The sequence below is a fragment of the Tachyglossus aculeatus genome, chromosome 17, assembly GCF_015852505.1.
Source record: "Tachyglossus aculeatus isolate mTacAcu1 chromosome 17, mTacAcu1.pri, whole genome shotgun sequence".
In the NCBI taxonomy this organism is placed as follows: domain Eukaryota; kingdom Metazoa; phylum Chordata; class Mammalia; order Monotremata; family Tachyglossidae; genus Tachyglossus; species Tachyglossus aculeatus.
Genome location: NC_052082.1, coordinates 26285959 through 26312050, shown reverse-complemented (window position 1 = coordinate 26312050; position 26092 = coordinate 26285959). Strand labels below are relative to the sequence as shown.

The 26092-nt window shown below is 41.5% G+C and overlaps 1 protein-coding gene across 1 annotated transcript in view; it reads left to right on the top strand.

The window, feature by feature from the left end:
* Positions 1 to 26092, top strand: part of GPC5 (glypican 5) — an 809030-nt gene that overhangs the window by 163829 nt on the left and 619109 nt on the right. The window contains exons 4-5 of the mRNA XM_038758802.1: positions 3251 to 3381; positions 9662 to 9784. Of these exons, the coding sequence (XP_038614730.1) occupies positions 3251 to 3381; positions 9662 to 9784 (254 nt within the window). The remainder of the gene's footprint in view (positions 1 to 3250; positions 3382 to 9661; positions 9785 to 26092) is intronic.

The following is a 26092-nucleotide window of genomic DNA, read 5'->3' as shown; positions in this document are numbered from 1 at the left end:
AGTGTAGACTGAATAATAATGATGACATTTGTTAAGCGCTTAATGTGTGCCAAGCACTGTTCTAAGTGCTAGCGTAGATACGAGGTAGTCACATTGTCCCACACAGGGCTCACAGTCTTAATCCCCATTTTCCAGGTGAGGTAACTGAGGCCCAGAGAAGTGAAGTGACTTGTCCGAGGTCACACAGCAGACAAGCGGAGCAGGCAGGATTAGAACCGATGACCTCGGAGTCCCGGGCCCGTGCTCTAACCACCAAGCCAGGCTGCTTCCCCTCTAGACTGGGAGTTTGTCGTGAGCAGGGAATGTGTCTGTCTGTTGTTCTATTGTCTTCTCCCAAGCTCTCAGGACAGTGCTCTGCACACAGTAAGAGCCCAATAAATGCCATCGATTGAATGAATGAATGAGTTCTTGTACAGGAGCCCCCGTGGATTGTCGATCACCACTGTCCTCGGTGGGGGAGGAGGCGCTCATTAGGGGTGGCAGGTGTGGGGGCTGCGGTAGACTCCAGGAGGGGCGCCTAGAGAAGTGCTTGATCCCTAATCAGAGCTTCACACATACACAATACAACAAAAGGAGAATAAAAAGCAATACAAAACTCAAAAATGGGATAAGTCAGAGAGGCAGGGAGAAGGGTGTTTTACTTAAAGCAAGTAACCGGCAGCGTGGCTTAATGGAAAAAGCCCGGGCTTGGAAGGCCGAGGTCATGGGTTCAAATTCCGCTCTGCAACTTGGGCCCCATTTTCCAGATGAGGCCCAGAGATGTGAAGTGACTTGCCCAGAATGAGAAACTCTACCCTGAGCACTTGGGAAAGTACAGTACAACAAAAAAGAGACACATTCCCTGCCCACAACAAACTTAAAGCCTTCTTGCCTACCTTCCTGTCTCCTGTCTCTCCCCATTCCACTGATGTCTGGTTCATTTTACACATGTCCGGATCATGTTTCTACAAAACCGTTCAGTCCACATTTCCCCACTCAAGAACTTACAGTGGTTGTTGTCCATCCACCTCCGCACCAAACAGAAACACCTTACCGTTGGCTTTAAAGCACTCAATCGCCTTGTCCCGTCCTACCACCTCTCTGCTCTCTTACTGCAACCCACACACTTTCCTCCTCTAAATCCAACCTACTCACTGCACTTCGATCTCATCTATCTTGCCACCAACCTTTGCCCACATCCTGCCTCTGGCTGGGAGTGCCTTCCTTCTTCATATCCAATAGACGATCACTCTCCCCACCTTCAGTCTTATTAAAAGCACATCTCTTCCAGGAGGAGGTCTTAATAAGTCCTCATTTCCTCTTCTCCCACTCCCTTCTGCATTGACTTTACACTTTGATTTGCACCCTTTACTCACCTCTCCCTCAGTCCCACAGCACTTATGTAAACATCCATTATGTATTTGTTTATGTCTGTCTCTCCTTCTAGACTGTAAGCTCCTTGTGAGTACGGAACGGGTCTACCAACCAACTCTGTTCTGTTGTACTCTCCCAAGTGCTTAGTACAGTACTCTGAGCACAGTAATAACGCGATCAAATTGATTGATTACCAAGAAAATTGATTGGCAGCAAGGGTAAAGGATTGAAGAAAACCAAATAAGAGTAATGAAGACAAAGCATGAAGAAATTTCAAGAAAGCTCAAAGTTAGAGTAAAAGATAGAGGGAAGCCAGTGATGGAGAGAAGGAGCAGATAAGCCTCAGGGAGGAAAATAAAGCACTTCAGATTGATTGCAGTGGAGGGAGGTTAAAAAGCAGGGAGGAGAGCAAGGAGAAAATTGCAATCCAAGTCAAAATGAAAAATGATCAAAACATGCAAGAGGCTTTTAATTGAGAGAGAGAGAGAGGCAGGGTGTAGTAATAGAGTTTGCCACCCAAGTCAGCTTGTTTCAGCTGAGCTATGGGGCTCTTCAAAGGAAGTGTTTTAGTGCTGCTCAGAGTAAAAGTATGCCTAATGGGTTGTTAATTTTTTTACACTTTCCCATTCATTAGGGAGGAGGCTTTGATATTTCATGTTAGCAAAATTTCAAATGCTGTGAGAAAGTCACCAGTATTTCCATCTTCGTTTTGGATCTACTCAAATCTGCCTTTACGTATATGTGAGTGGTCATAAGTTTAAGGGTATCAAGTTCTAACCACATCGAATGTCTACAAGACGAGTGTGGCCTCTGGGCATTTATATGTCCAGCTGCTGGAGAAGTGTGACCTTTTGGAAACAGTGTGGGCCTGGAAGTTAGGAGACTGGGATTCTGATCCAGGCTGTGTGACTTGCTTGCTGTGTGACCTTAGACAAGTCACATAACATCTCTGTTCTTCAGTTTTCTCAACTGTAAAATCAGGATTAATACTGGGATACCCAAGTGGCCCAGGGACTGTGCCTGATCTGATTGTCCTCTATCTACCCTATAGTGTAGTAGAGTGCTTGTTACAGAGTAAGAGCTTAAGTGCCAGAATTATTATTATTATTAATTTCACCAGCACCACCTAGGAACCACAATCCATATCAAATGGCAGGACAATAGTCCCAAGAATGGATTAAAGAAGTGATTTAGTCACTCCAGAAGTCAGTATTAGGAAACAGTGAGATTCTTCTATGAAAGCTAGCCCATTCCTGTCGATTTGTCTTTTCCCTCACTCCACCCTACTTTCTAAAACTATTTTGAGTTCTGACCGTGGAAGCCCAGACAGATTGAAGAGGGCTGGGAGGCTCATGCTAAAATTTGTTCCCTCCCATCATTTCCAGAGTACAGTCATGCCCCTGCTTCCATTTGTGCTTCCCCTTGGAACACCCATGATGATTTCTGCAGTCAAAAGCAGATGAGGACAGCACAGCAGCATCTACTGCTGCAGGGGGAACCCCCAAGGATTCACTTCCACGCCACAAACTGCACCCTCGCCTATCAACTTGGTTATATTGTACTCTCCCGAGCACTTAGTACGTGGTCTGCACACAGTAAGCACTGAATAAATATGATTAACTGATTGAGTAATTTGCATGTGAGGGATTTGGAACAGCTGTCATTTATTGGGTACAGTGGATTTAACCGGGCTCACTACAGGAAATCCCCATTTTTTGAAACCATTTGGTAAATGAACACAGCGTGGGTTCTGTTTTGTAGTTCAGAATATCTGATTATACAAGCACAGATTATTAGAAAGGTGGGCTAATCTTATCTTTTAACATACGAAAACTATAACTCAGATACAGGACTCATGCAATATTTCTAACCTCCTATTCCAATCTTTATTTTTAAGGTGAACAAGATATGTGGTAACCCTGTCACAACACCTACACAGACTCCTGACTGTTCTCTTGATCAGAGTAAGCAAGGGATGAAGATTTCCACAGCAAGAGGCACTGAAGAAACACTTAGCAACAGAAGAAAGTAAGATATTAGTTTTACAGTGAGAAATAAAGGAGAACGTAAGGCATTAATTTTCCAACAAAATGTACTGTTTCCATAAATCAGAATTCAAGACAAAAAAAGAGATAGAAAGTAATTCAGCTTTCAAATTCAATGGATTCTTCTCCTCCATTAACTCAGTGGGTAGGAGAATATTCTGTGGTGTCTAAATTTACTTTAGGGAATAATTAGAACATTTAATGTGAATTAAACACTGATAAGCTTTGAAGAGAAACAACTGAACATATAGAAGATGGTATAGGTATAACTGTGCTGTATTTAAAATCAGGTTGAATAAGTTGGTTAAGTATGATATTGAAAACACTGTCAGCTTGATTGAAAATGTTTCAACCAATAACATTGGTCAATGGTAAATTATAAAGATTTGTATAAAACTAACTCAATACCATCATCCTAATCCAAATAATGATACCAAGCTTCAAAGACTGACAGCATTGAAGGTCACCAAAACTAAAAATAGAGTCCTTTTTCTAGTCATTTAGTTCTTATTATTCATAGAAGACAACTTGGGTTGGCAGTAAATCAATGAAATTCACATTTTGCTCACTCTTTCCAAGCAACTGAATAATTCAATACTGCAAATCCCTTACAGAGTTTGTGTTTTACTGTTTGGTGGTTAATTGCTCAATCTTCATAATTGCCCTGTTTACACCCAATCTCCAACCCAGACTGCTCAGAGCGCCTACCTCAGCAGCCTCAGGACTGCTTTTCCACCCAAGTGGTCTTTCCCTTCCATTCCCCATTTCCTTATCAAAGAACTGTAGTGCAACTCTTTCTATTTGAGGCCCAGCTACTGCTGGGCTTTTCTTGCTTTTATCTGACAGGTGTAATTTTTATGCTTCTCCTACTTGGCTCATGTGCTTCATAGCTGGATACTGGATTTTAGGCCACATTTCGAATTCCAAATAATGATTTTAATAGTGGTACTGGCCTTTTTCAACCTATGGCAGGTTTGTATAACTTTGAAGCTGGGAAACTCATACTTCTCAACGTTATTACTGTATCACACCTGGAGCAGTCACTGAACCAGCCCACCTAGATCGATTTCCATTGTCCAGGCAGAAAGATAATGAGATAACTGAATAACTCTTAGTTATTGGAACTACTGCTAAAACTGAGTTATCAAGCCATCTATACATTATATATATAGTACGTGTCTGTACAAATGTAGTATAAAAGTACAATATACTTTTATTATGGAGACACAACGTAGCTCAGAGGAAAGAGCACAAGCTTGGGAGTCAGAGGTCATGAGTGCTAATCCCGACTCCGCCACTTGTCAGCTGTGTGACTTTGGGCAACTCACTTAACTTCTCTGTGCCTCAGTTCCCTCATCTGGAAAATGGAGATTAAGACTGTGAGCCCCATGTGGGACAACCTGATTACCTGTTTCCATAGCACTTAGAACAGTGCTTGGCACATAGTAAGTGCTTAACGAATGCTATTATTACTATTATTTTATACATTCTTATAATCTCCCAAGATAACTGCCCAACTCTTCTTATAATGGTTTTTGTTAAGCATTTACTATGTGCCAGGCACTGTACTAAGTACTGGGGTAGATACGAGCTAATCATGTTGGAAGCTGAGTGACTTGCTCAAGCTCACACAGCAGACAAGTGGCAGAGTCAGGATTAGAACCCAGGCCCTCTCCCAGATCCATGCTCTTTTCACTAGGTCATGCTGCTTCTCATATTGGTCCAATCAGGAATTCTTAGAATGGGTAGGACATTTGAGGAGATTGGACAAAAGTAGGCTATCCAAATATCCGTGGAAGGGTGAACTGAAATTGGAAAATTGAAAGCAAGAGAACAGAGGAATTATTTGATGGATGCAATGAAATAATATTTCACACAGCTTCAAAGTGGGAGTCAGTTGCTACAAGTAGACCAGCACAGAGCATTACAATCAAGAGGGAGAACCTCTTTTTGAGAAGAAGCTTTGTAAGGATCATGAGACAAGAAGTCCAAAGTGGAAAAAAAGTTCCAGAAAAAGACAAGCCCAGCAGTGGAGCAGTAGACAGTCTTTGTGCATGCACAATATGGTTGTGACTATTAGTCCTGTATTGGCCTTTTCAGTCCTAAATGTACCCTTAGGTGAATTTCACTAGGGTGTGTTAGTGAAGGACAAACATATCGATATCTAGATCCATTTGCATAGATCTAGTTAGATAGATCAGTATATGGGTAGATTTTAACACTTATTTTAACTGCCAAGACAGTTTAGGTTTGGTAATTTTCCTTTGGCAATTTACGGTCCCAGTTTAGTTCCTTTCATTCACTTGGAAAGAGGCAAAGTTATTTGCTGGCCTAAGTGAAAAATAATTAGCTGCACATTATTATTTTAATGTAGTGTGTCCCTGCCAATTAAGTTGGTAATTAGGAAGTCCCAGGACAATAAATTAAGACAATATCTCTACACCAATGCCCCATCTGCTCTACAGCTAGCATTCCAATTAGCCAGACATATCTTATAAACAGGTGTCCATTGAGAGGTTTGAATGTGTACTTGAGTGGATTTGCATGTAATGTATTGTCACAGGGTTTCACGGAAGGTTCAAAATATTGGCTGAAAGACATAATTGTGTTAAAATGCCAATTATAGAAATGCAGGGTTTTTTTCATTTTTTTAGAGGACATGTATTTTGCAGATGATGTACAGAGACTAATTTACTTTTTATTATAAGAAATTCAACAACATATTTGTGTCTTCAGTTTACTTATTCTACAGGGTATATCCCAGTTCCTTTATCGGAAATGAGGATTAGAAGATGCTATTTGAACCAGTAGAATTTAAAATACGCTCACTGGGTCTGTAGTCTGAAACTTATGTGTGCGGATAAAATTTCATGGATTAAATTGACAAGTGCAGTAGAGCGGAACTTCAAGTAGTTTATGAATTCATCAGTTAGAACGAATGGATTTGTTACCAATTTTAATATACTTTGGATAGGAAAGTGGTAGACTAAGGAACGTTAAATTAGAACTATGTTTCCAACGATTCTAAATCATCAGTAGAGTGGCACAGTGTAAAGAGCGAGGGCTTGGGAGTCAGAAGTCGTGGGTTCGAATCCTGACTCAGCCACTTGTCAGCTGTGTGACCTTGGGCAAACCACTTAACTTCTCTGTGCCTCAGTTAGCTCATCCGTAAAATGGGGATTAAGACTGTGAGCCCCACGTGGGACAACCTGGTCACCTTGTATCCTCCCCAGTGCTTAGAATAGTGCTTTGCACATAGTAAGTGCTTAACAAATGCCAAGATTATTATTATTATTATTATTCAGAAGAGAGAAAAATGTTAGATTGTGTATTAGGAAGAGTGATTCCCTTCGTTGATACAGATAATCAATCTTGGATTTATGTCAACACATTGAACCTGATAATGATCTAGGATGAGGAAGTTATTCAGTGGTAGACAAATACTCAGTGTTGAGATGAGTGACCTGTTTAAGAAAATGGGGGTACCATCTTTGGCATTTAAAGTTTACCAGTGGTTCATGAAAAGAGATTAGCATCTAAAAATCCTATCTCCTTCCTCTTACGTCTTTCAGGTTTACTGTTGCCACTCTCAGAGGAATTGGTGAGGAATTGGTTTGATTTAGCAATCAGTGCTATTGCTTATGTATTTATGCTCAGGCATATCCCAGAATACTGTTGGATCATGATCCTTGAAAATGTGATAGTAGCATGGCAGGTTGTTTTACAGGGTATGCTTTCATAATAATAATAATAGTAATGGCATTTGTTAAGCACTTACTGTGTGCCAAGCACTGTTCTAAGCACTGGGGAGGATACAAGGTGATCAGATTGTCCCACGTGGGGCTCACAATCTTAATCCCCATTTTGCAGATGAGGTAACTGAGGCACAGAGAAGTTAAGTGACTTGCCCAAAGTCACACAGCTGACAAGCGGCAGAGCCGGGATTTGAACCCATGACCTCCAACTCCCAAGCCTGGGCTCTTTCCATTGAGCTACGCTGCTTCTTCACCCTGCTTTCATATAGACATACCTGTCATAAATTCAGGATCTTTACAGAACTTGAAATTGTCAGTCAGTTCTCCTACAATGTGGGGATTCCTTCTTACTAAAACTTTGAATTAAGGAAAGTTTGGGTCACTGTATTGATAATGAAGGCCACATGCACGTGCCAGCTGTTTCTTCCAGCATCTCACTGTGTTCCATCCAGATGGACAAGTATTGTCAGAAGAACACTCTAATTTCCTAACAATATTTTATCCAAAATGGGTAGTGAAAACATGCATTATGGGAGAACTCATGGGAATATGAATTTCCTTTACGTGCAAACATAATATAATGATAAGCATGGATAAAGCACTGTTTAATCTTTATTAAAGTGATTCTATGCTTAATATCACAATATTAAATATATTAGGAGTTGTAATAACATTATGAATCTTTGCAGAAGGCTGCAGAGGTCAAAACATATTCTGCTGACTGAGGTAGTGGGGTTTTGTTTTCTGACTTTAGTGAAGAATTTGTCCTTTTCATCTTCTTGTAGCAGTAAAACTCCTTAAGAACATCAAACAGTACAAGTTGTGGTTGTATTGGTACCGCAAAGTGAATCCATCTTCATGGACAGAAAGTCACATGTTTGGTGAATTTCCCAAAGCTTAACCATTTTTGAGGCTGATTTAGAAATCAACAATTCTCTTTCCTAAGGCAGTGAGGCTCGGTTTTGGCATTGCTAGCAAAGAGTGGGTGAGAAGATGAGGCAGCATGGATTTTCCTCCTCAACCAGGTCAGAGGCTGGTGGTCAAAAGTTCATAGTGATGAGTCCTGCCCGCCTATCAATTCCCTTCCCTTCTCTGAAGTGTACTCCATAGGACTCCATGGGCTATGGACCCACTCCTCTACCCCTCCTTACCCCCAAGGGCAGTAGCAGGAGGAAGTAAAAGAAATTCTCCTCATCCTCTTCTCTTCCCACCCCTCTGAATGCTCAGGTGGTCACACAGGGAGAAAATCAATCTGGCCTAACTAGATATTATTATGTTTTCTCAGCCAATCATACAATTTTCTAGGTAATAGAAATCTGCCGTCTACCATCGTGACACATTACTTCCACACCACCCCTCTACTCACCCCCGCCATGCATACTCTCTCTCTCTCTCTCTCCCTAGCTACCATCAGCAGTTAATCTTAGCTCAGAACTTTCCCCTGTGCTGCCTCTGCCCTGATGTGGCAACGCTATTGTCTTTTGTTCAGAAAAGCATAGGCCTCACCTTTCGTTGGGGCTTGCTACAGTCAGCCCTGAGCTCTCTGCCACTCTGGACTCTGTTGCAAAAGTGGAACGACTCTGTTTGACAAGGAACTTGTCAAGTAATAATAATAATGATAGCATTTATTAAGCGCTTACTATGTGCAAAGCACTGTTCTTTGTTCTTTTAAGCACTGGGTGGGGGGGATATAAGGAGATCAGGTTGTCCCACTTGGGGCTCACACTCTTATTTCCCATTTTACAGATGAGGGAACTGAGGCCCAGAGAAGTGAAGTGACTTTCCCAAAGTCACACAACTGACAAATGGCAGAGCTGGGATTTGAACCCATGACCTCTGACTCCAAAGCCCGTGCTCTTTCCATTGAGCCGCGCTGCTTCTCTAAGTAGATTCTGGAGAGGGAGTCCTGTATAAATGTTTATCCGAGGTCACATCCTCTTAGGTAACAACTGTGGTATTTGTTGAGCTCTTACTATGTACGAGGCTCTGTATTAAGTGCTGTGGTAGATACTAAACAAATCAGGTTAAAAACAGTCACTTCTGGTGGTCACAGTTTAAGTGGGATGGGGAGAACAGGTATTGAATCCATCCTTCTCTGAAACACAGAGAAGTTAAATGGCTTGCTCAAGGTCACACAGCAGACAAGAGACAGAGCAGGATTAGAATCCGGGTCCTCTGGCTCCCAGGTTCCTGCTCTTTCAAGTAGGCCATGCTGCTTTCTTGTCCGTCGTTCTCAGGAGATGCAGTTCTCAGTTCTCAGGAGATCACCCTCCTTTGCAGTTCAAGGACAAAGTGAAAGAGAGGTCTTAGATGTTTCCCAATTAAACTAGCCATCTTTGTCTATGCCTGACTGAAATGGGGAATAAAAGAGCACCTGATTAATATGTATGGTTGGATGAAGTTAGAATAAGGTAAACTCTATAGTAACATTGTACAGGTTCCTGGTATTTTTATTGGCAATCATTATTCATGTTTAATGTTGATTGATTTCACTCTCTTTCTATTCAGAGAATTTATTGATAGCCTGCGTCTCTACAAGACTTTCTACGGAGAACTAGCTAATCAACTCTGTGTGACTGAATTAGCAGCTGCAGATGGATTGCCCTGCTGGAATGGAGAGGCGATAAAAAGGTAATTTTTAATTAAGAATTGATATTGCCCTGATGATTCTGTCCAATCCAGCTTTCTTTTTCTGATGGCTGATTTACAGAATTGAGTAACCGGAATTTTTAATTACATCAGAAAGACCTAGTTGCAGCTAGAATGATCAGAAATTAAACCACGGGCAAATGGTTCTCTCTGCCTAACTCAAATTATGTGAAAATCTTTACTATTTCTCCATGGCTTTCGGAAATATTGTGCTGGTACGTTGCTTAGATCAATCAGTCTATGGGATATTATTTTTTTAAGATCTTTGTTCAGCACTTAGCATGTGCCAGGCACTGTGCTAAGAGATGGGGCAGGAAAAAGCTAATAATATTGGACACAGTCCCTGTCCCACATGGGGCTCACAGTCATAATCCCCATTGTACAGATGAGGAAACTGAGGCTCAGAGAAGTTAAGTGACTTGACCAAGGCCACACAGCAGAAAAGTGATGGAGCAGGATTAGAACCCAGATCCTTCTGGCTCCCAGGCCCGTGTTCGAGTCACTAGACCACACTGCTTCTAATTATTGAATGCTTCCGGTGTGCAAAGCGCTATACTAAGAGCTTCGGAGAGTACAATATAATAGAAGCGTTCAGAAAACTGTGCCTGGTTTAAGTCGATGATAGTTCCAAAGTTACCATTTTAAAAGGTTGCCTTCCATGAAAAATACATTAATGAGGATGGCTTTTGTTAAGCGCTTACTATGTGCCGAGCACTGTTCATTAGTGAGGAGGTGGGCAGTTCTTCAAACCCCTTATCTGATTCGTGTGTGGAGTGAAGCCCACTTTATCATCTTAAGTTTCTAAAAAGAGGACTACAAACTAAAATACAAAGACAGTCTGACTTAAAGTTGGACAGTCCCTGTCCCATAGTCCATTATTTTGTACCTACCACAGCATGTAGTTCAATGTCTGGCAATTAGTAAGTGCTTAACAAGTACCATTTTTTTTAAAAAAATACTATTGAGAGGGTTTTTTTTAACATAGGCAGGAATTTGGGAACTATTTCTCAGTGATTTTAATGAACTCCCTGAGTTCTGAATGTAAATCTCTGGAACCATTATCAATCAGAATATGCCAAACAATAGATTGCTTTGGCAGACACAAGGAATTTAAGGTTTCTCTAGTTACCTATTTTCCTTTATTCTTTGAATTCACTGATCTTGTCATGCAGTTGCCTGCTAAGTTGATGTGTAAAAAATATCCTTCTCTTACCTTTCTCGAAGTTGGGAGGGGTAAGAAGCAGCAAGAGGAAGGATGTCCGAAGCAGAATAGTCATAGGCTCATTTTCCCTTCACAAGGGCACATCGGGCACAGAAACTCTGCTATCTTATCTGGCCCAGCTCTTATCCCAGTTTCACTTACCTTCAGGGGTGCTTACCCAACTCAAAGTGAAGTGAAGGATAGGCAATTACTAGTTAATTTCATCCATGTATCAGCCAAACCAGATAAGGTGCATAGGATCTTGAGTGCTCCAATTTGCTATCTACATGGCTTCTATTAGCTGGATAATGACCAACGCTTCAATTCATTTTGTGCTATGTGACCTCTAGATTTGAATGATTGCAGTAGGCTTGATTCCAGAACATCAGCTTGCATGGAAAGCGGCTGGAAGTCTGCTAAGAAAGAATTCCTTCTTGCTATATCCTGAATAATAGCTGCTCTTCAGATTTCTAACCTGACATCAGTCAATCAGTGGTATTTACTGAGTAATTAGTGTGCCTATTTTTAATAGAGAAGCACTCAGCGCTTAGAACAGTGCTCGGCACATAGTGCTTAACAAATACCACCATCATCATCACTTGGAAAAGTTGAGAATGAGGCTGTCTCAACCACCTGGTTTGGCTGGTAAATTCTGGGATCTAAAATGTTTCCTGGGGTCCTGGCCAGATAGGTCATCCAAATGCCCCCTGATTCTTCTTCTTCCTCAACCCAGGATATTAAGTGGATACTCTTTGAGATGTCTATAGGCCTGGAGAAAGATCCCATTTTGAATCGAAGAGGTGGTACTAGATGGTGGAAGGTGAGAACTTCCACCAGTGGATGTGGCCAGAATAGCCAGGGATGCAGTACAGTGCTCTGTATATAGTAAGTGCTCAATATATGCAATTGATTGATGATTGTAGCATCAGCAGTCAAGTCTTTCAGTGGGACAGAGAAGTGTTGAATTACAGAAGAAAATGATGAAAGTTATAGAGTTATAGATGAGAGGAGTGGTGCAGCGGGATTTGGGATGTAGGGGTGAGGAGAGGTTTGGGACATAAGAGAAGCAGCATGGCTCAGTGGAAAGAGCATGGCCTTTGGAGTCAGAGGTTGTGGGTTCAAATCCTGACTCTGCCAATTGTCAGCTGTGTGACTTTGGGCAAGTCACTTAACTTCTCTGTGCCTCAGTTACCTCATCTGTAAAATGTGGATTAAGACTGTGAGCCCCCCGTGGAACAACCTGATCACCTTGTAGCCTCCCAAGTGCTTAGAACAGTGCTTTGCACATAGTAAGTGCTTAATAAATGCCATCATTATTATTATTATTATTATAAGTGATTGACTGACATCCCTAAGCCTGCTTCTAAAGCAAGAATATTTTGCTACCATATTGACCATATAGTAGCTTATCAATCAGTCACATTTATTGAGCACTTACTGTGTGCAGAGCACTGTACTAAGTGCTTGGGAGAGTACAATATACACAGTTGGTTGACACATTCCCTGCCTACAATGAGTTTATGGGTTAGAGCTTATCAGTGACAAATAGTAAGAGACAGGCAAAAACATTTTTTAATCAATCAGTGGTATGTATTGAGTGCTTACTATGTGCCGGGAACTGTGCTAAGCACTTGGGAGAGTACAATACAGCAGAATTAACAGACATGTTCCCTGCCCATAACAAGCTTACAGTCTAAAGATGAGTTACAGTCTAGAGACCAGCTTATAGTCTATACATGAGCACCCAATCTGGGTGGGCTCATTATATCGGCTCCAAAATTTGGACAAGTCAGTTCTGGGTCCCCTTCTGTTCTTCATCTACACTCACTACCTAGGTGAACTTATTCGCTCCCAGGGATTCAAATACCGTCTCTACACGGAAGATTCCCAAATCTACATCTCCTGCCTTCAGTACATCTCTACTCTGATGTCCCACTGACATCTCAACCATAACATATTCAAAACAGAACTCCTTATCTTTCCACCCAATCTCTGTCCTCTTCCTGACTTGGCTGTCATGGTAGACAGGAGACTCCCGGCCTCACAAGCCTGTAATCTTGGCATTATCCTTGATTCATTTCTCTTATTCATCACTCATATTCAATCCATCCCCAAATCCTGTCAGTTTAACCTTCACAATATAGCTAAAATCTCCCCTTTCTTCTCCATCCAAACCACTACGCCTCTGATCCAAGCACGTATCATAAGCCACCTTGCCTGCTGCAACAGGTGCTTGCTGACCTCCCAGCCTCTTGTCTTTTCCCAATCCAATCTATACTCCCTATGCTGCCCAGATCGTTTCAAAAGCAAAACAAAACACAATTCAGTTCATATCTCATCACTCCTCAGGAATCTCCAGGGTTTGCCTATCCATCTTCTCATCGAACAGAAACTCCTTATTACCAGCTACGAAGCCCTCAATCAGCTTTCCCCTTCCTATCTTACCGTGCTGATTTCCTGCCTCAAACCAGCATGCACACTTTGCTCCTCCAAGGCCAACTTACTCACTGTACCTTGATCTCATACATCTCAATCAATCAAGCAATAATAATAATAACAATAATAATAATAATAATGACATTTATTTAGTGCTTACTGTGTACAAAGCACTGTTCTAAGCGCTGGGTAGGTTACAAGGTGATCAGGTTGTCCCACAGGGGGCTCGCAGTATTAATCCCCATTTTACAGTTGAGGTAACTGAGGTACAGAGAAGTTAAGTGACCTGCCTAAAGTCACACAGCTGACAATTGGCAGACCCGGCATTTGAACCCATGACCTCTGATTCCAAAACCTGGACTCTTTCCATTGAGCCACGCTGCTTCTCATTATTAAGTACTTACTGTGTGCAGAACACTGTACTAAGTGCTTGGGAGAGAGCAATATAATGGAGTCGGTAGACATGTTCCCTGCCCACATGCGCTTACAGTCTAGAGTGGGAGACAGACATTAATATAAATAAATAAATTACAATATGTACATATGTGTACTTCCCAAGTGCTTTTGTACTTCCCAAGTGCTCAGTACAGTGCTCTGCACACAGTAAGCGCTCAATAAATACGATTGAATGAATGAATATGTTCTGTGGTACTGAAGGTGGGGTAAATAAAGGGTGCAAATTTAAGTACAAGGGTGATGCAGAAGGGAGTGAGGAAGAGGACATGAGGGTTTGTGAGGAGCAGCCTGGCTTGTGAAGAACAGCATGGCTTAGTGGAAAGAGCACGGGCTTGGGAGTCAGAGGCCATGAGTTCTAATCTCATCTCCGCCACTCATCTGCTGTGTGTCTTTGGGCAAGTCGCTTCACTTTTCTGGGTCTCAGTTACCCATCTGTAAAATGGGGATTAAAACTGTGAGCCCCACACTTCTACCCAGCTTCTAGAACTCATCCTATCAGGGAATGTGTCTGTATATTGTACTTTTCCAAGCACTTTGTATGGTGCTCTGCACACAGTAAGCACTCAATAGATATAAGTGAATAAATCATTATTGGACGGTTGCATGGACTTCTCCCTGCTCTAATCAAAACTCCACACTATTGCCTGCATCATCTTCATGAAGGATCACTCAGCCCATGCTTAACCTCTCTGAAAGGTTCTCCAAAGGTTGCCTATCTCCCTTTATGTCAAGCAAAGGCTCCTTATCATTAGCTATAAGACTTTTCACTGCACATTATGCATTCATTTTCCTCACCCCCTTGTCACCTCTGCCCACACTTTGCTCCTCCCAAGCCCATTTCCTGGCAGTGGATGACTGCAACTAGTAGTTGCTATGGAGGGTAAAGGTGGATGACTCCGGCTTCAAAATAAGAAGAGAACAGAGGGACAAGGTGGGAAAGGATGGTACAAGAACTGCATTGGGGGTAAAAAGAGGTTTGCTCCCCTCCCCTGCTCCCCCCGACTTCCCTATGAGCTGGGGAGAATGGGAGAAAGAAGATGATATCCTTGGGAAAGAATGGGTTGAATCAGGTTTTCGGGGATGACAGGGAGGAAGAATGAATGGGACAGGTACGGGTTCAGGATGAAGAGGAGTTTGCTCACAATAGAAAATGATTTCCCAAGGTTTTTGAAGCTAAGGACCGGAGGGAGGAGGTTTCAAGGGATAGGGAAGAGTTGAATAATAGTTAAATATCTGTAGGTGTTGTTGAGAATGTGTGGTTTAGGCCAATAGCAAGAGAGGAGAGCTGAAATGTAGGGGGCAGAGGATAGGCGATATTAAGGAATATATTAATGGCTTGGAAGTGATCTGACCTATTCAGTTGGCACCACATAAGTGCAAGATGGTCTTATTAATCAATTTATAAACATCTCTTCCTAAAAACCTATAAAAATGATAGCTTGACCTTTTCACTGGCTATCTGTTGAACCGTCCATTTTGGTAATGCTAAACCTTGGTTTTCAATTACCTTTTTCCCTTTCAATTCAAAGTGCTACATCAGTCCTACATCAGTTGGGAATTGAATAAAGTGTGCTGCTGCTCTTTTACTGTGAAGGCACTTGCACCCTGTTTTTGCATGCTGTGGCAACCCTAGTTCTATAAATGAGGTTTCTCCCAGTAGGTATTATCCTAGTATATTTTTAGTTGATTTTATTTCCTTCATATTTTCTACAACCAAAGTAAGATTCTTGCAATATTTATACTACATTTGGAACATAAAGGTTTTTAAGTGATTTCCTTCAAGTGTGTATTTTGGAGAATAGAGCTGTTATCCTTCCATTATCAGCAGTGTCACAAGACAAGATCACATTTATTTCACAGTCAGCCTCCAACAACTTTTTCACCTCAAAAACTTGCTTACATTCCAGATAAATGTTCCTTTCATTTCAGTATCTGTTGTACATTTCCTTTCCCTGGACATCTGTTTTAGTAATAAAGAATCTCATTATGTTCCCTGTAGCCTACTCTTTTGCTCCTCTGAGATTTTCAGGTACTAGCAGCTTATGAGCCTATTAACTTTCCAAATGAGGGAGCAGAAGTCAATTCATAAGGGTTGGATTTGGGCTAACATTTACATGGGGAATGAGAATCTCAAATCAAATGTCATGAATATTCAATACAGTGAATTAAAATAAAATCAAACACATTGATTCTGGTGTTCCTTCTGGTACAACATATTCAATTACAAGCCTGACTATACGTTATTCCTTGAATACCTAGGCAAGTTTGAACTTCTTCAAAGCGGGTGATGGCATTTTGGGAAGAAGCTACTCCCGGGTGAGGATCTGCAAAATGATTTACTACCGTTTACTAACCAGAATGCAGCTCCAACCCAGGGAAATCCTTCCTTTTTGAAAAGCCACACTGTCTATATAGCTAAACTATCTCATTTATTGAGAGTTTACTGTGTGCAGAGCACTGTACTAAGCGCTTGGGAAGTACAAGTTGGCAACATATAGAAACGGTCTGTACCCAACAACGGGCTTACGGTCTTAGAAGGGGGAGACAGACAACAAAACAGAACATGTAGACAGGTGTCAAAACCGTTAGAATAAATAGGATTATAGCAATATGCACATCATTAATAAAAGAGTCGTAAATATGTACAAGTAAAAAAGAGTAATAAATATATACAAGTGCTGTGGGGAGGGGGAGGAGGTAGGGCAGGGGATGCCTCATTCATTCAATCATATTTGAGTGCTTACTGTGTGCAAAGCACTGTAATAAGCACTTGGGAGAGTACAATACAACAACAAACAGGGGCATTCCCTGCCCACAATGAGCTCGAGGTCTAGAAGAGGAGATATACATTTATGTATATAAATAAATTACAGGTAGAAACATATGTTCTGTGGAGATGGGAGGGAGGATGAGTGAAGGGAGCAAGTCAGGGTGACACGGAAGGGAGTGGGAGCAGAGGAGGGGAGGGCTTAGTCAAGAAAGGCTTCTTCAGACCAGGTGCATCCCTTTCCCACTTTGTCTCCTTTCCCCTCCTATGACTTTATCATCTCTTCCATTAGGATGTCATCCCCTTGACAATAGGAATTACATCTTTTGTTTTGATTGGACTCTCCCAAGAGCTGTGCACAGTGCTCAATGAATGCAGTTGACTAATTGACTAATTTTCCCTCTTCTTCTTCCTCTCTCCCTCGCACAACCTCCTTTCTTCTGCTAATCCACCTCCCTGGGACTTCGTTTCCCAGGAGTGGAAAGCAGCCCCATGGAGTGTTTCTGGGAAGAATGACAATCCAGAGAGCAAACGAGGTTTCAGAAAGGGTTTGGTGATGCTTTGAGGAAATCTAAACACTCTACATGACTTGTATTTTATCTCTGGTAGCCTTCTCTTTTCCCTCTACTTTTCTTCCTCTTTGCCTCTTCCCACCTCCCTCAGACCAGCTTGGGCTCCAGCCACTTTAGGCTTTGCCAGGAATACTTTTTCAGTGGGAATGTTTAAGAGGGTTTTAAAACGTGTAAGTGTGGGAAATTTCTCAGAGAGGCGCAGCAAGTTTGTCAGAGCAAAAACTTGGAATCCAAGAGATTGAAAGTCAGGTTCACTGGTAATTAACCAGTGAATAAAGTGAATTCTTTGTTTTGTAAAACTTACAGTGATTTATTTGCTTCTCATCAAAGACACATCAAAGGACCTAGCCACTCAAGGCCACACCATAAGGACCCCAGTACCTCTTGGGTATATTTCTCTAAGCCATAAGATTCGCAAGTGCTGGTGTTCTGGTTCACACTGCCCTGGATCCTTTGTCTTGTCTTAGGCCTTTGAGTCATTTCCGACCCATAGCGACACCACGGACACATCTCTCCCGGTATGCCCTGCTCTCCGTCTGCAATCCTTCTGGTAGTGCATCCATAGAGTTTTCTTGGTAAAAATACAGAATTGGTTTACTACGGCCTCCTTCCACATGGTAAACTTAAGTCTCCTTCCTTGACTCTCTCCCATGCTGCTGCTGCCCAGCATGGGAGAGTTTTGACTTGTTGCAGATTGCTTTCTACTTGCTAGCCACTGGCCAAGCTAGGAATGGAATGGATAGGCCTCTGCTTGACTCTCCCTTCCGTAGCCAAGACTGGTAGAGGACTGGAAACTCCCCAGGTGGACCTTGAGAGGTGGCCTGGATCTTTAATACCCAGTCACTTAATCAATCCATGATATTTATTGAGCACCTACTGAATACAGAGCACTGTACCAAATACTTAGAAAGGTACAATACAGCATAATTGGTAGACACAATCCCTGCCAGCCTTGCTTAATTCCATTATCAATAGGGAAAAGGATCAAGTAAAGTCTTATCAATCTTGACTGAGCTAGTTACATCACTGGGTGCTAATCTGAGCATCCTGATATGTTTCCTAGGGAATCCAGTTCTTTTAGTGCTTAGCAGAACCCAGGTCTACAAATAGTAGTAGCACATCCATTTTTCAGGTCTGTAAACTCTGTTTTGATGTCTTCATTGTGTTTAATTGACCAATTAATCCATCAGTGGCCTTCATTAAGCACTTACTATAGGCAGAACACTATACTAAGCATTTGAGAGAGTCCAGTAGAGTTTGTAGACACAAATTTTTGACCCCAAGGAGATTGGAATCTAATGGGGGGTCTGACATTAATATAAATTACAGGAAGGGGAAGTAACAGAGTATAAGGATATACTATAAGTGCAGTGAGAATGGAACATGAGGAGAGTATCAAAGGGCCTAGGGTGTATGGACATAAATACACAGGCAACACAGAGGGAAGGAAGAAAGGAGGAAAGAAAGGAGGAGACAGACAACAAAACAAAACAAGTAGGCATCAATAGCATCAATATAAATGAATAGAATTTTAGGCATATGCACATCATTAATAAAATAAATAGAATAATAAATATGTACATCTATACACAAGTGCAGTGGGGTGGGGAGGGGGATAGAGCAGAGGGAGGGAGTCAGGGCAATGGGGAGGGGAGGAACAGAGGAAAAGGGGGCTCAGTCTGGGAAGGCCTCCTGGAAGAGGTGAGCTTTCAGTAGGGCTTTGAACGGGGGACGTGTGCTAGTTTGTCAGATTATTATTATTATTATTAATGGCTTCTGCCTTTATAATAATAGTAATACCCATGGCCATGGTATTTGTTAAGCGCTTTCAGTGTGCTAAGCACCGTACTCCATCCTGGGGAATATAAGCAGACCAGACACAGTCCCAGCCCCATATGAAACTCACAGTCTAAAGGGGAGCAAGAGTGGTATTTAATCTCCATTTTAAAGATGAGAAGACTGAGGCACAAAGAAATTAAGTGACTTGCCCAAGGTCACAAAACAGGGAAGTGGCAGAACCAAGATAGAACCCAGCTTTCCTACTCCCACCTCAGATCAGTGCTCTTTTCACAGGCCATGCTGCTTCGCTTATTATATAAGTATTTTTGAAACTTTCACCCCAACCTTTGTGTTTGTCTCTTTTCTTCTTTACCGGGAATTCTCATCTATTTTTAATTCCTAAAGATATCCAGTTAAATTCATTAGTTACTGAATATTTTTTAGGTGCCAAACAGTACCCCGAGGCCGAGATAGATGCAAACATAACAGAGGAGGCAGAGTTCCTGTTCCACCCGGGGCTCACAATCTGAGTTGGGGCAGACAGATAGAAATCAAGGCAACAGCGGGTAACAACAGCCTGCAACAGATTCAACAAGCCAGGACTGACAATGCTGAGACAAGTAAAAGGGTGGATCTTAGAGATGGGAGTCCTCAGACCGTGCCCCGCTGTTGAAGGGAAACATTCCTTTTTTTTACAAACCATCACCACCTCCCCGTGGTTCTGAAGATTGTGAATGTATTCTTCCTGGGGTCTGGTGGTTTGGGGTGGTGGGGAAAGACTGGACAGTTAGGGCTATGGTGGTCCAAGGGGTCTGAGCCACATATAACTCAATTATTGCTTAGGAAGGGACTGAGAAGCAGCGAGGCCTAGGAGAAGCAGCATTGTTCTGAGGCAAGAAAGCTGCTGTTTTGGGCACAATTTGCCAATTCCAGGTATCCCAGTTTCAAGGGGGCACCAAACCCCCTGCACACCCCCTGCAGTGTCTCCTTTTTCTCCCCCACCTAACCTTCTACTTACGGTGGGGCTGTAGCTTTCATATTTAAGTGAGCAAGATTTTTTCCCTGTGGAGATCTAGAAATTACCTCTTGGAATGATCTACATCCATTGTAATTATTCCCAAAGAGAACATGGAAGACCATTTATTAAAGCAAATACTATAGAAACAGCATGGTCTAATAATAATAATAATAGTAATGATGGCATTTATTAAGCACTTACTATGTGCAAAGCACTGTTCTAAGCGCTGGGGAGGCTACAAGGTGATCAGGTTGTCCCATGGGGGGCTCACAGTCTTAATCCCCATTTTGCAGATGAGGCAACTGAGGCCCAGAGAAGTGACGAGACTTGTCCAAAGTCTAGTAGAAAGAGCATGGGCCTAGGAGCCAGAGGACGCGAGTTCTAATCCTGGCTCTGCTACTGGCTGCCGTGTGACCTTGGGCAAGTTATTTAACTGCTCAGTGCCTCAGTTACCTCATCTGTAAAATAGGGAATAAGACTGTGAGCCCCATATGGGACATGAACTGTGTCCAATTTGATTAGCTTGTCTCTACCCAAGAACTTTGTTCAAAGCCTGGCATGTAGTGAGTGCTTAACAAAAAACATTTAAAAAAACCCCAAAAATGCAAAATGCTGGGCCTCCTGAGCTGGCCTAGAGCAGACATGACTGTTTAGGGTGTCTCCAGAATGGATTGAATCTCCTTAAAGCCCACCAAATAATGGGGGAAGTGTTGGCTGGGAGACCCTAGGCTGGAAAATTTCCCTTGCCTCTAACTCAGTCGGGAGGCTCTTCCCTGGTATGTGCAACAACTGGAACAGGAGCCGGGCTCCCCAGCAGTGGGAGGGAGGGAAGGGGTGCTGAATGCCATGCATATTGATGATTCTCTTTTGGTCATCCCAGGAAAAACCTACCCTTTATATTTATTTATTTTTAATATGGCCTAGGTAACAGAAAAGAGAAAATGATCTTCACTTCAGTGCTCACCTTTGCTAATAATGAATTTGGCTAGATCTTTTAAAATCTGGCCTATTCAAAATGCAGGAATTTTCTGACTGGGAAAAGGTCATCACTATCTATATGGAAACTATATCTCATTTAGAATAATAATAATAATAATAATAGCATTTGTTAAGCACTTACTATGCACAAAGCACTGTTCTAAGTGCTGGGGAGATTACAAGGTGATCAGGTTGTCCCTCAGGGAGCTCACAGTCTTAATCCCCATTTTACAGATGAGGTAACTGAGGCTCAGAGAAGTTAAGTGACTTGCCCAAGGTCACACAGCAGACTCGTGGTGGAGTCGGGATTACAACCCATGACCTCTGACTCCCAAGCCCGTGCTCTTTCCTCTGAGCCACGCTGCTTCTCTAGCAAAAAAATCCCATTAATAGGGAGCAAATAAAAACATTTAGGGTTTCAAAGTAAGTCCTGCCCAAAGCAGATTTTATGATACTTGTTTGAAGTGTAATTACTTAATGATCATGGATCATTTTAGACCAGTTTTCATTCTTCATTTATATATTGGTATCTATATAATAATAATGGCATTTATTAAGTGCTAACTATGTGCAAAGCACTGTTCTAAGCACTGGGGAGGTACAAGGTGATCAGGTTGTCCCATGGAGGGCTCACAGTCTTAATCCCCATTTTACAGATGAGGTATGTGTATATATCTAGATACACATGCTATAAAGGAAGTAAATTAAAGAACTAAATAAATGAACAGATAATCACGTGGGTGATATATATTATATATAACTTGTAGCAATCTAAAGTTTAACCATCGAAAGAAACGTTTTTTGGCATTCTATTGAAAATCTCTGTTGGGGAGTTGTGTTTCTGATCGCCATCCAGTGGCTTAAATCACACATTTCTTTTGCCCACACTGGAATATGGGAGGAGATACTCCTCGAGCTTCACCACCGAGCAGATTTGATATTGCAAAACAAAAATCCATTGGTGGCCTTTTGTAAATCAAATATTTGCTTTTTTCACTCTCCGAAACTACAACTGAGTGCTATGAAAATGATTTGAGAATAAGGTAGCAAGAGGATAAACCAAACAACAGACAAAAGAAAGAGGACAATAAAGCTCCTGCTTATGAAATGTTTTTACATCCTTTCCCACTAAAAAGACAATTAAAACAGTTGAGAACTATATGTAATAATGATGGCATTTTTCAAGTGCTTACTGTGTGCAAAGTACTGTTCTAAGCGCTGGGAAGGATACAGAGTGATCAGGTTGTCCCACGTGGGACTCACAGTCTTTATCCCCATTTTACAGATGAGGGAACTGAGGCACAGAGAAGTGAAGTGACTTGCCCAAGGTCACACAGCTGACAATTGGTGGAGCCGGGATTAGAACCCATGACCTCTGATGCCCAAACCTGGGCTCTTTCCACTGAGCCACGCTGCTTCTCTACAATAATAATGATGGTATTTGTTAAGTGCTTACTATGTGCCAAGCACTGTTCTAAGTGCTGGGGGGAGATGCAACGTAATCAGGTTGTCCTACATGGGACTCACAGTCTTCATCCCCATTTTACGGATGAGGTAACTGAGGCACAGAGAAGTTAAGCAGTTTGCCCAAGGTCACACAGCAGACAAGTCAGAGGTCAGGGGTTCAAATCCCGGCTCCACCCATTGTCAGCTGTGTGATTTTGGGCAAGTCACTTAACTTCTCTGTGCCTCAGTTACCTCATCTGGAAAATGGGGATTAAGACTGTGATCCTCCCGTGGGACAACCTGATCACCTTGTAACCTCCCCAGTGCTTAGAACAGTGCTTTGCACATAGTAAGCACTTAATAAATGCCATCAAAAAAAGGTGGCAGAGATGGGATTAGAACCCACATCCTCTGGCTCCCCAGCCCGTGCTCTTTCCACTAAGCCACACTGCTTCTCTGTCTTTGTTCAAATTTTCAAATAAATGGAAGTCATTATCACAACAGTATTAATAATAGTATTTATTTAAGGTTCTACAGTGTGCAAAACACTGTACTGAGACTGAAAAAAAAAGCACAAGTTGGGAATTCATCATAATGGCTCGATGGCCCCAAGACTTCTATGATTTAAGAATAAGGGAGTATATCAGAAGAGTAATACAACTTTGTGCATTGGTCAAAAATTGAATTTCTTGTGCATGAGCAATTTAATGAATGTAAACTGAATTCTGAAAATATATGAGGCTGCTTAAGGACATTTTTAAAGATGTGGAGGTCCAGTATTTTGCCATAAATTTATATGGATTGCTCTAGTTTTAATTTATAACAGCATTGGGTATACTGTGTGGACAATTTGCACTGAACTGCTTTTCCAGAAAAAATTAGTCAAGGAATAACTGTAAAATTTGCTTCAATAACACAAATGTTGGGTCTTCTAGTTTTCTCACACTATACTTATTCTCCAGGAACTCATCCTCTCATGTGAGCACCATAAACTCAACATGTCAAAACGAGTTTCTAAAATTTCCTCCTAAACTTCTTCCCTCTCCTATCAATCTATCATTATCTACAGTAGCATCATCTTCTAGTGCCAAAAATTAAAAAAATTGGCTTTATGTTCGGCTTTTTTTATCTTTTGCTCCCAACATTCAGTCTACAAATTCTGCCAGTTTTTCTCCAAAACATTTTCTCACATTCCTCTCCATTTTTATGTCTACTGCACTAGTTCAAGTCCTTGTCTGCAATAGCCTCCTTACTGATCTGTCTGCCAAATGTCTCTCCCCTCTTCACTTCAGTCTATTACAGCTACTTCGGTCATTTTCTCAAAACATCATTCCTGCTCCTCAGACACCTCCATTAGTACCATTTTAAAAATAATAATTAATAATAATAATGATGACATTTGTTAAGCACTTCTGTGTCAAACACTGATTAAGCTCTAGGGTAGCTACAAGTTAATCAAATTGGACAGTGGAGTTCACAATCTAAGTAGGGGGGTAAACAGTTATTGAATCCCCATTTTACAGATGAGGAAACTGTAACTCCTGCCTCAAATTTGCCAAACCACGTTCTTCCCCACCTTTAAAGCCCTCAGAAAGCTTCCTCCTCCCAAGCGTATTATTTACCCATCCAAACCTTCTTGAACATGCCAACACCTGTGGCTCAGTGGAAATAGCATGGGCTTTGGAGTCAGAGGTCATGGGTTCAAATCCCAGCTCCACCAATTGTCAGCTGTGTGACTTTGGGCAAGTCACTTAACTGTGCCTCAGTTACCTCATCTGTAAAATGGGGATTAAGACTGTGAGCCCCCCGTGGGACAACCTGATCACCTTGTAACCTCCCCAGCACTTAGAACAGTGCTCTGCACATAGCAAGTGCTTAATAAATACCATCATCATTATTATTAATGTATTTATTCACATATTTAGTTACTTAATTGCCTTCCTTTCTGTATGACATTTGTACCCACATCTTTTTTTTTTTACCAATTGTATTTTGCCATTTATCTCTACTTCTCTTCCCCACCATATTTTAAAAGTCCTACAGGACAGAAGATGCATTTTTATTGTAGTGCGTGCTCTCAAGGATATAGTACGGTGCTCTGCATTCAGTAGAGGTGCTGTTTTGATGATGATGAGGTTATTGTTATGAAATATTCCTAAACTCTTGAAGTTTCTATTCACTGTTTAATTTAATTTTTTTTTTCCAATTTTCCCTTAAGATATGATGTTCTTTTCAAAGCTTCTTCTTCATGACAGTTAATCTCATTTCTCACTGAAGTGCAATAAACAAGCAGGCTTGTCTTCTGCAGCGATCTCAACTGTCCACTGCTGGGCCATATCTTTCCAGCTCTATTTCACTGTGTCTTTAAGGACACCCAGCTTACATGATCAGTTTGTCACAGAGCAGCTGTGTGGGTATCCTATCAGGTATTTTCATCACGTGTCACATCTAGTGAAAGTGTCATGTGATGAGCATTATTTTAATCCTGTTTTGGTACCATATATTGAATATTGCATTGAGGAGGCGTTGTTGGAACTGCCCAAGAGGTTGAATGTGGTGTCTGTGGTAGGTCCACTGCTCATGGTCATTTAGTTTGGTCTGAATCTTCATTCTACATTTGGACCAGACAAAATCTTCTGAGTCTTCCAAAAGACAAATCTCGATTTGGCTTGTGATCTTCCTTTCTATCCATCCTTAAATACATCACTGAACAACATGCTACTAGAGCATTAGAATTCAGAAAAAAAATTCAGTTAATCAGTCATATATACAGAAAGAAAGATCACCCTTTACAGATTCAGAGGACGGAATGCCTGCTTCAGGTGTGCCATTCCAGCACCTCTGGGAGGTGTTATGTTTACCTTAGGTGGAGGTGCAGGTTGTGTGTTTATATGAAGGGGAAGAAAGGGCCTAATTTTTTTCTCCAGAGTCTGATGTTTTTTTCTTTACTAATTGTTGTTCAAAAATTCGTGCTTCTAACTATACTGTTAATTAAATTAATGGTGACAGGGTTTTCCATAAACAAAACAGCTCTGATATCATGCATTGCTTTCTTAAAACCTTATCAAACTGTTGTTTTTTTCCAACCCAAAGCAGGAATTCTTCATTCATGATGCACTTCTCCCTCATTTGTTATTATTTCTACTGCTTTCCGTCAACCTTTAATATTTTTCCAAGAATGATGATGTGGTGAGATTGTGATATTCGAATAGTTTAGTAAAAAATGTCAAGGTCATTAATAATGAAAGAGCAGTTGAGTATTGTCACCACCTCCCTCTTTACAGTTCCACTGAAAATCAAGCCATCTGTTCAGTTGAAATATTTGCTTTCTCAGTTTTGGAGCGCATCTAAGATTTGTGAATTACTAAATCATCAAATTCAAGGTAGATACAGTAACAATAAGCAGTTTTAGTTCTGGATCCCAGGCAGCTCAGTAACAGTGATGACCCTTTGTAAATTTCCATCACCTCTTCCAAGTTACATGGGGCCCAGTCCACCATGAAGCAATTCCAAACCCAAATGTGGGATAATGGGATTCTGGTTTCCCCCATTCCTCAATATTAGAGCACATTTGATTGCTCTGATTCTTAATTTTCAGAATGCTCCTTTTCATAACCTATTCAGAAAAAAGTCAGTT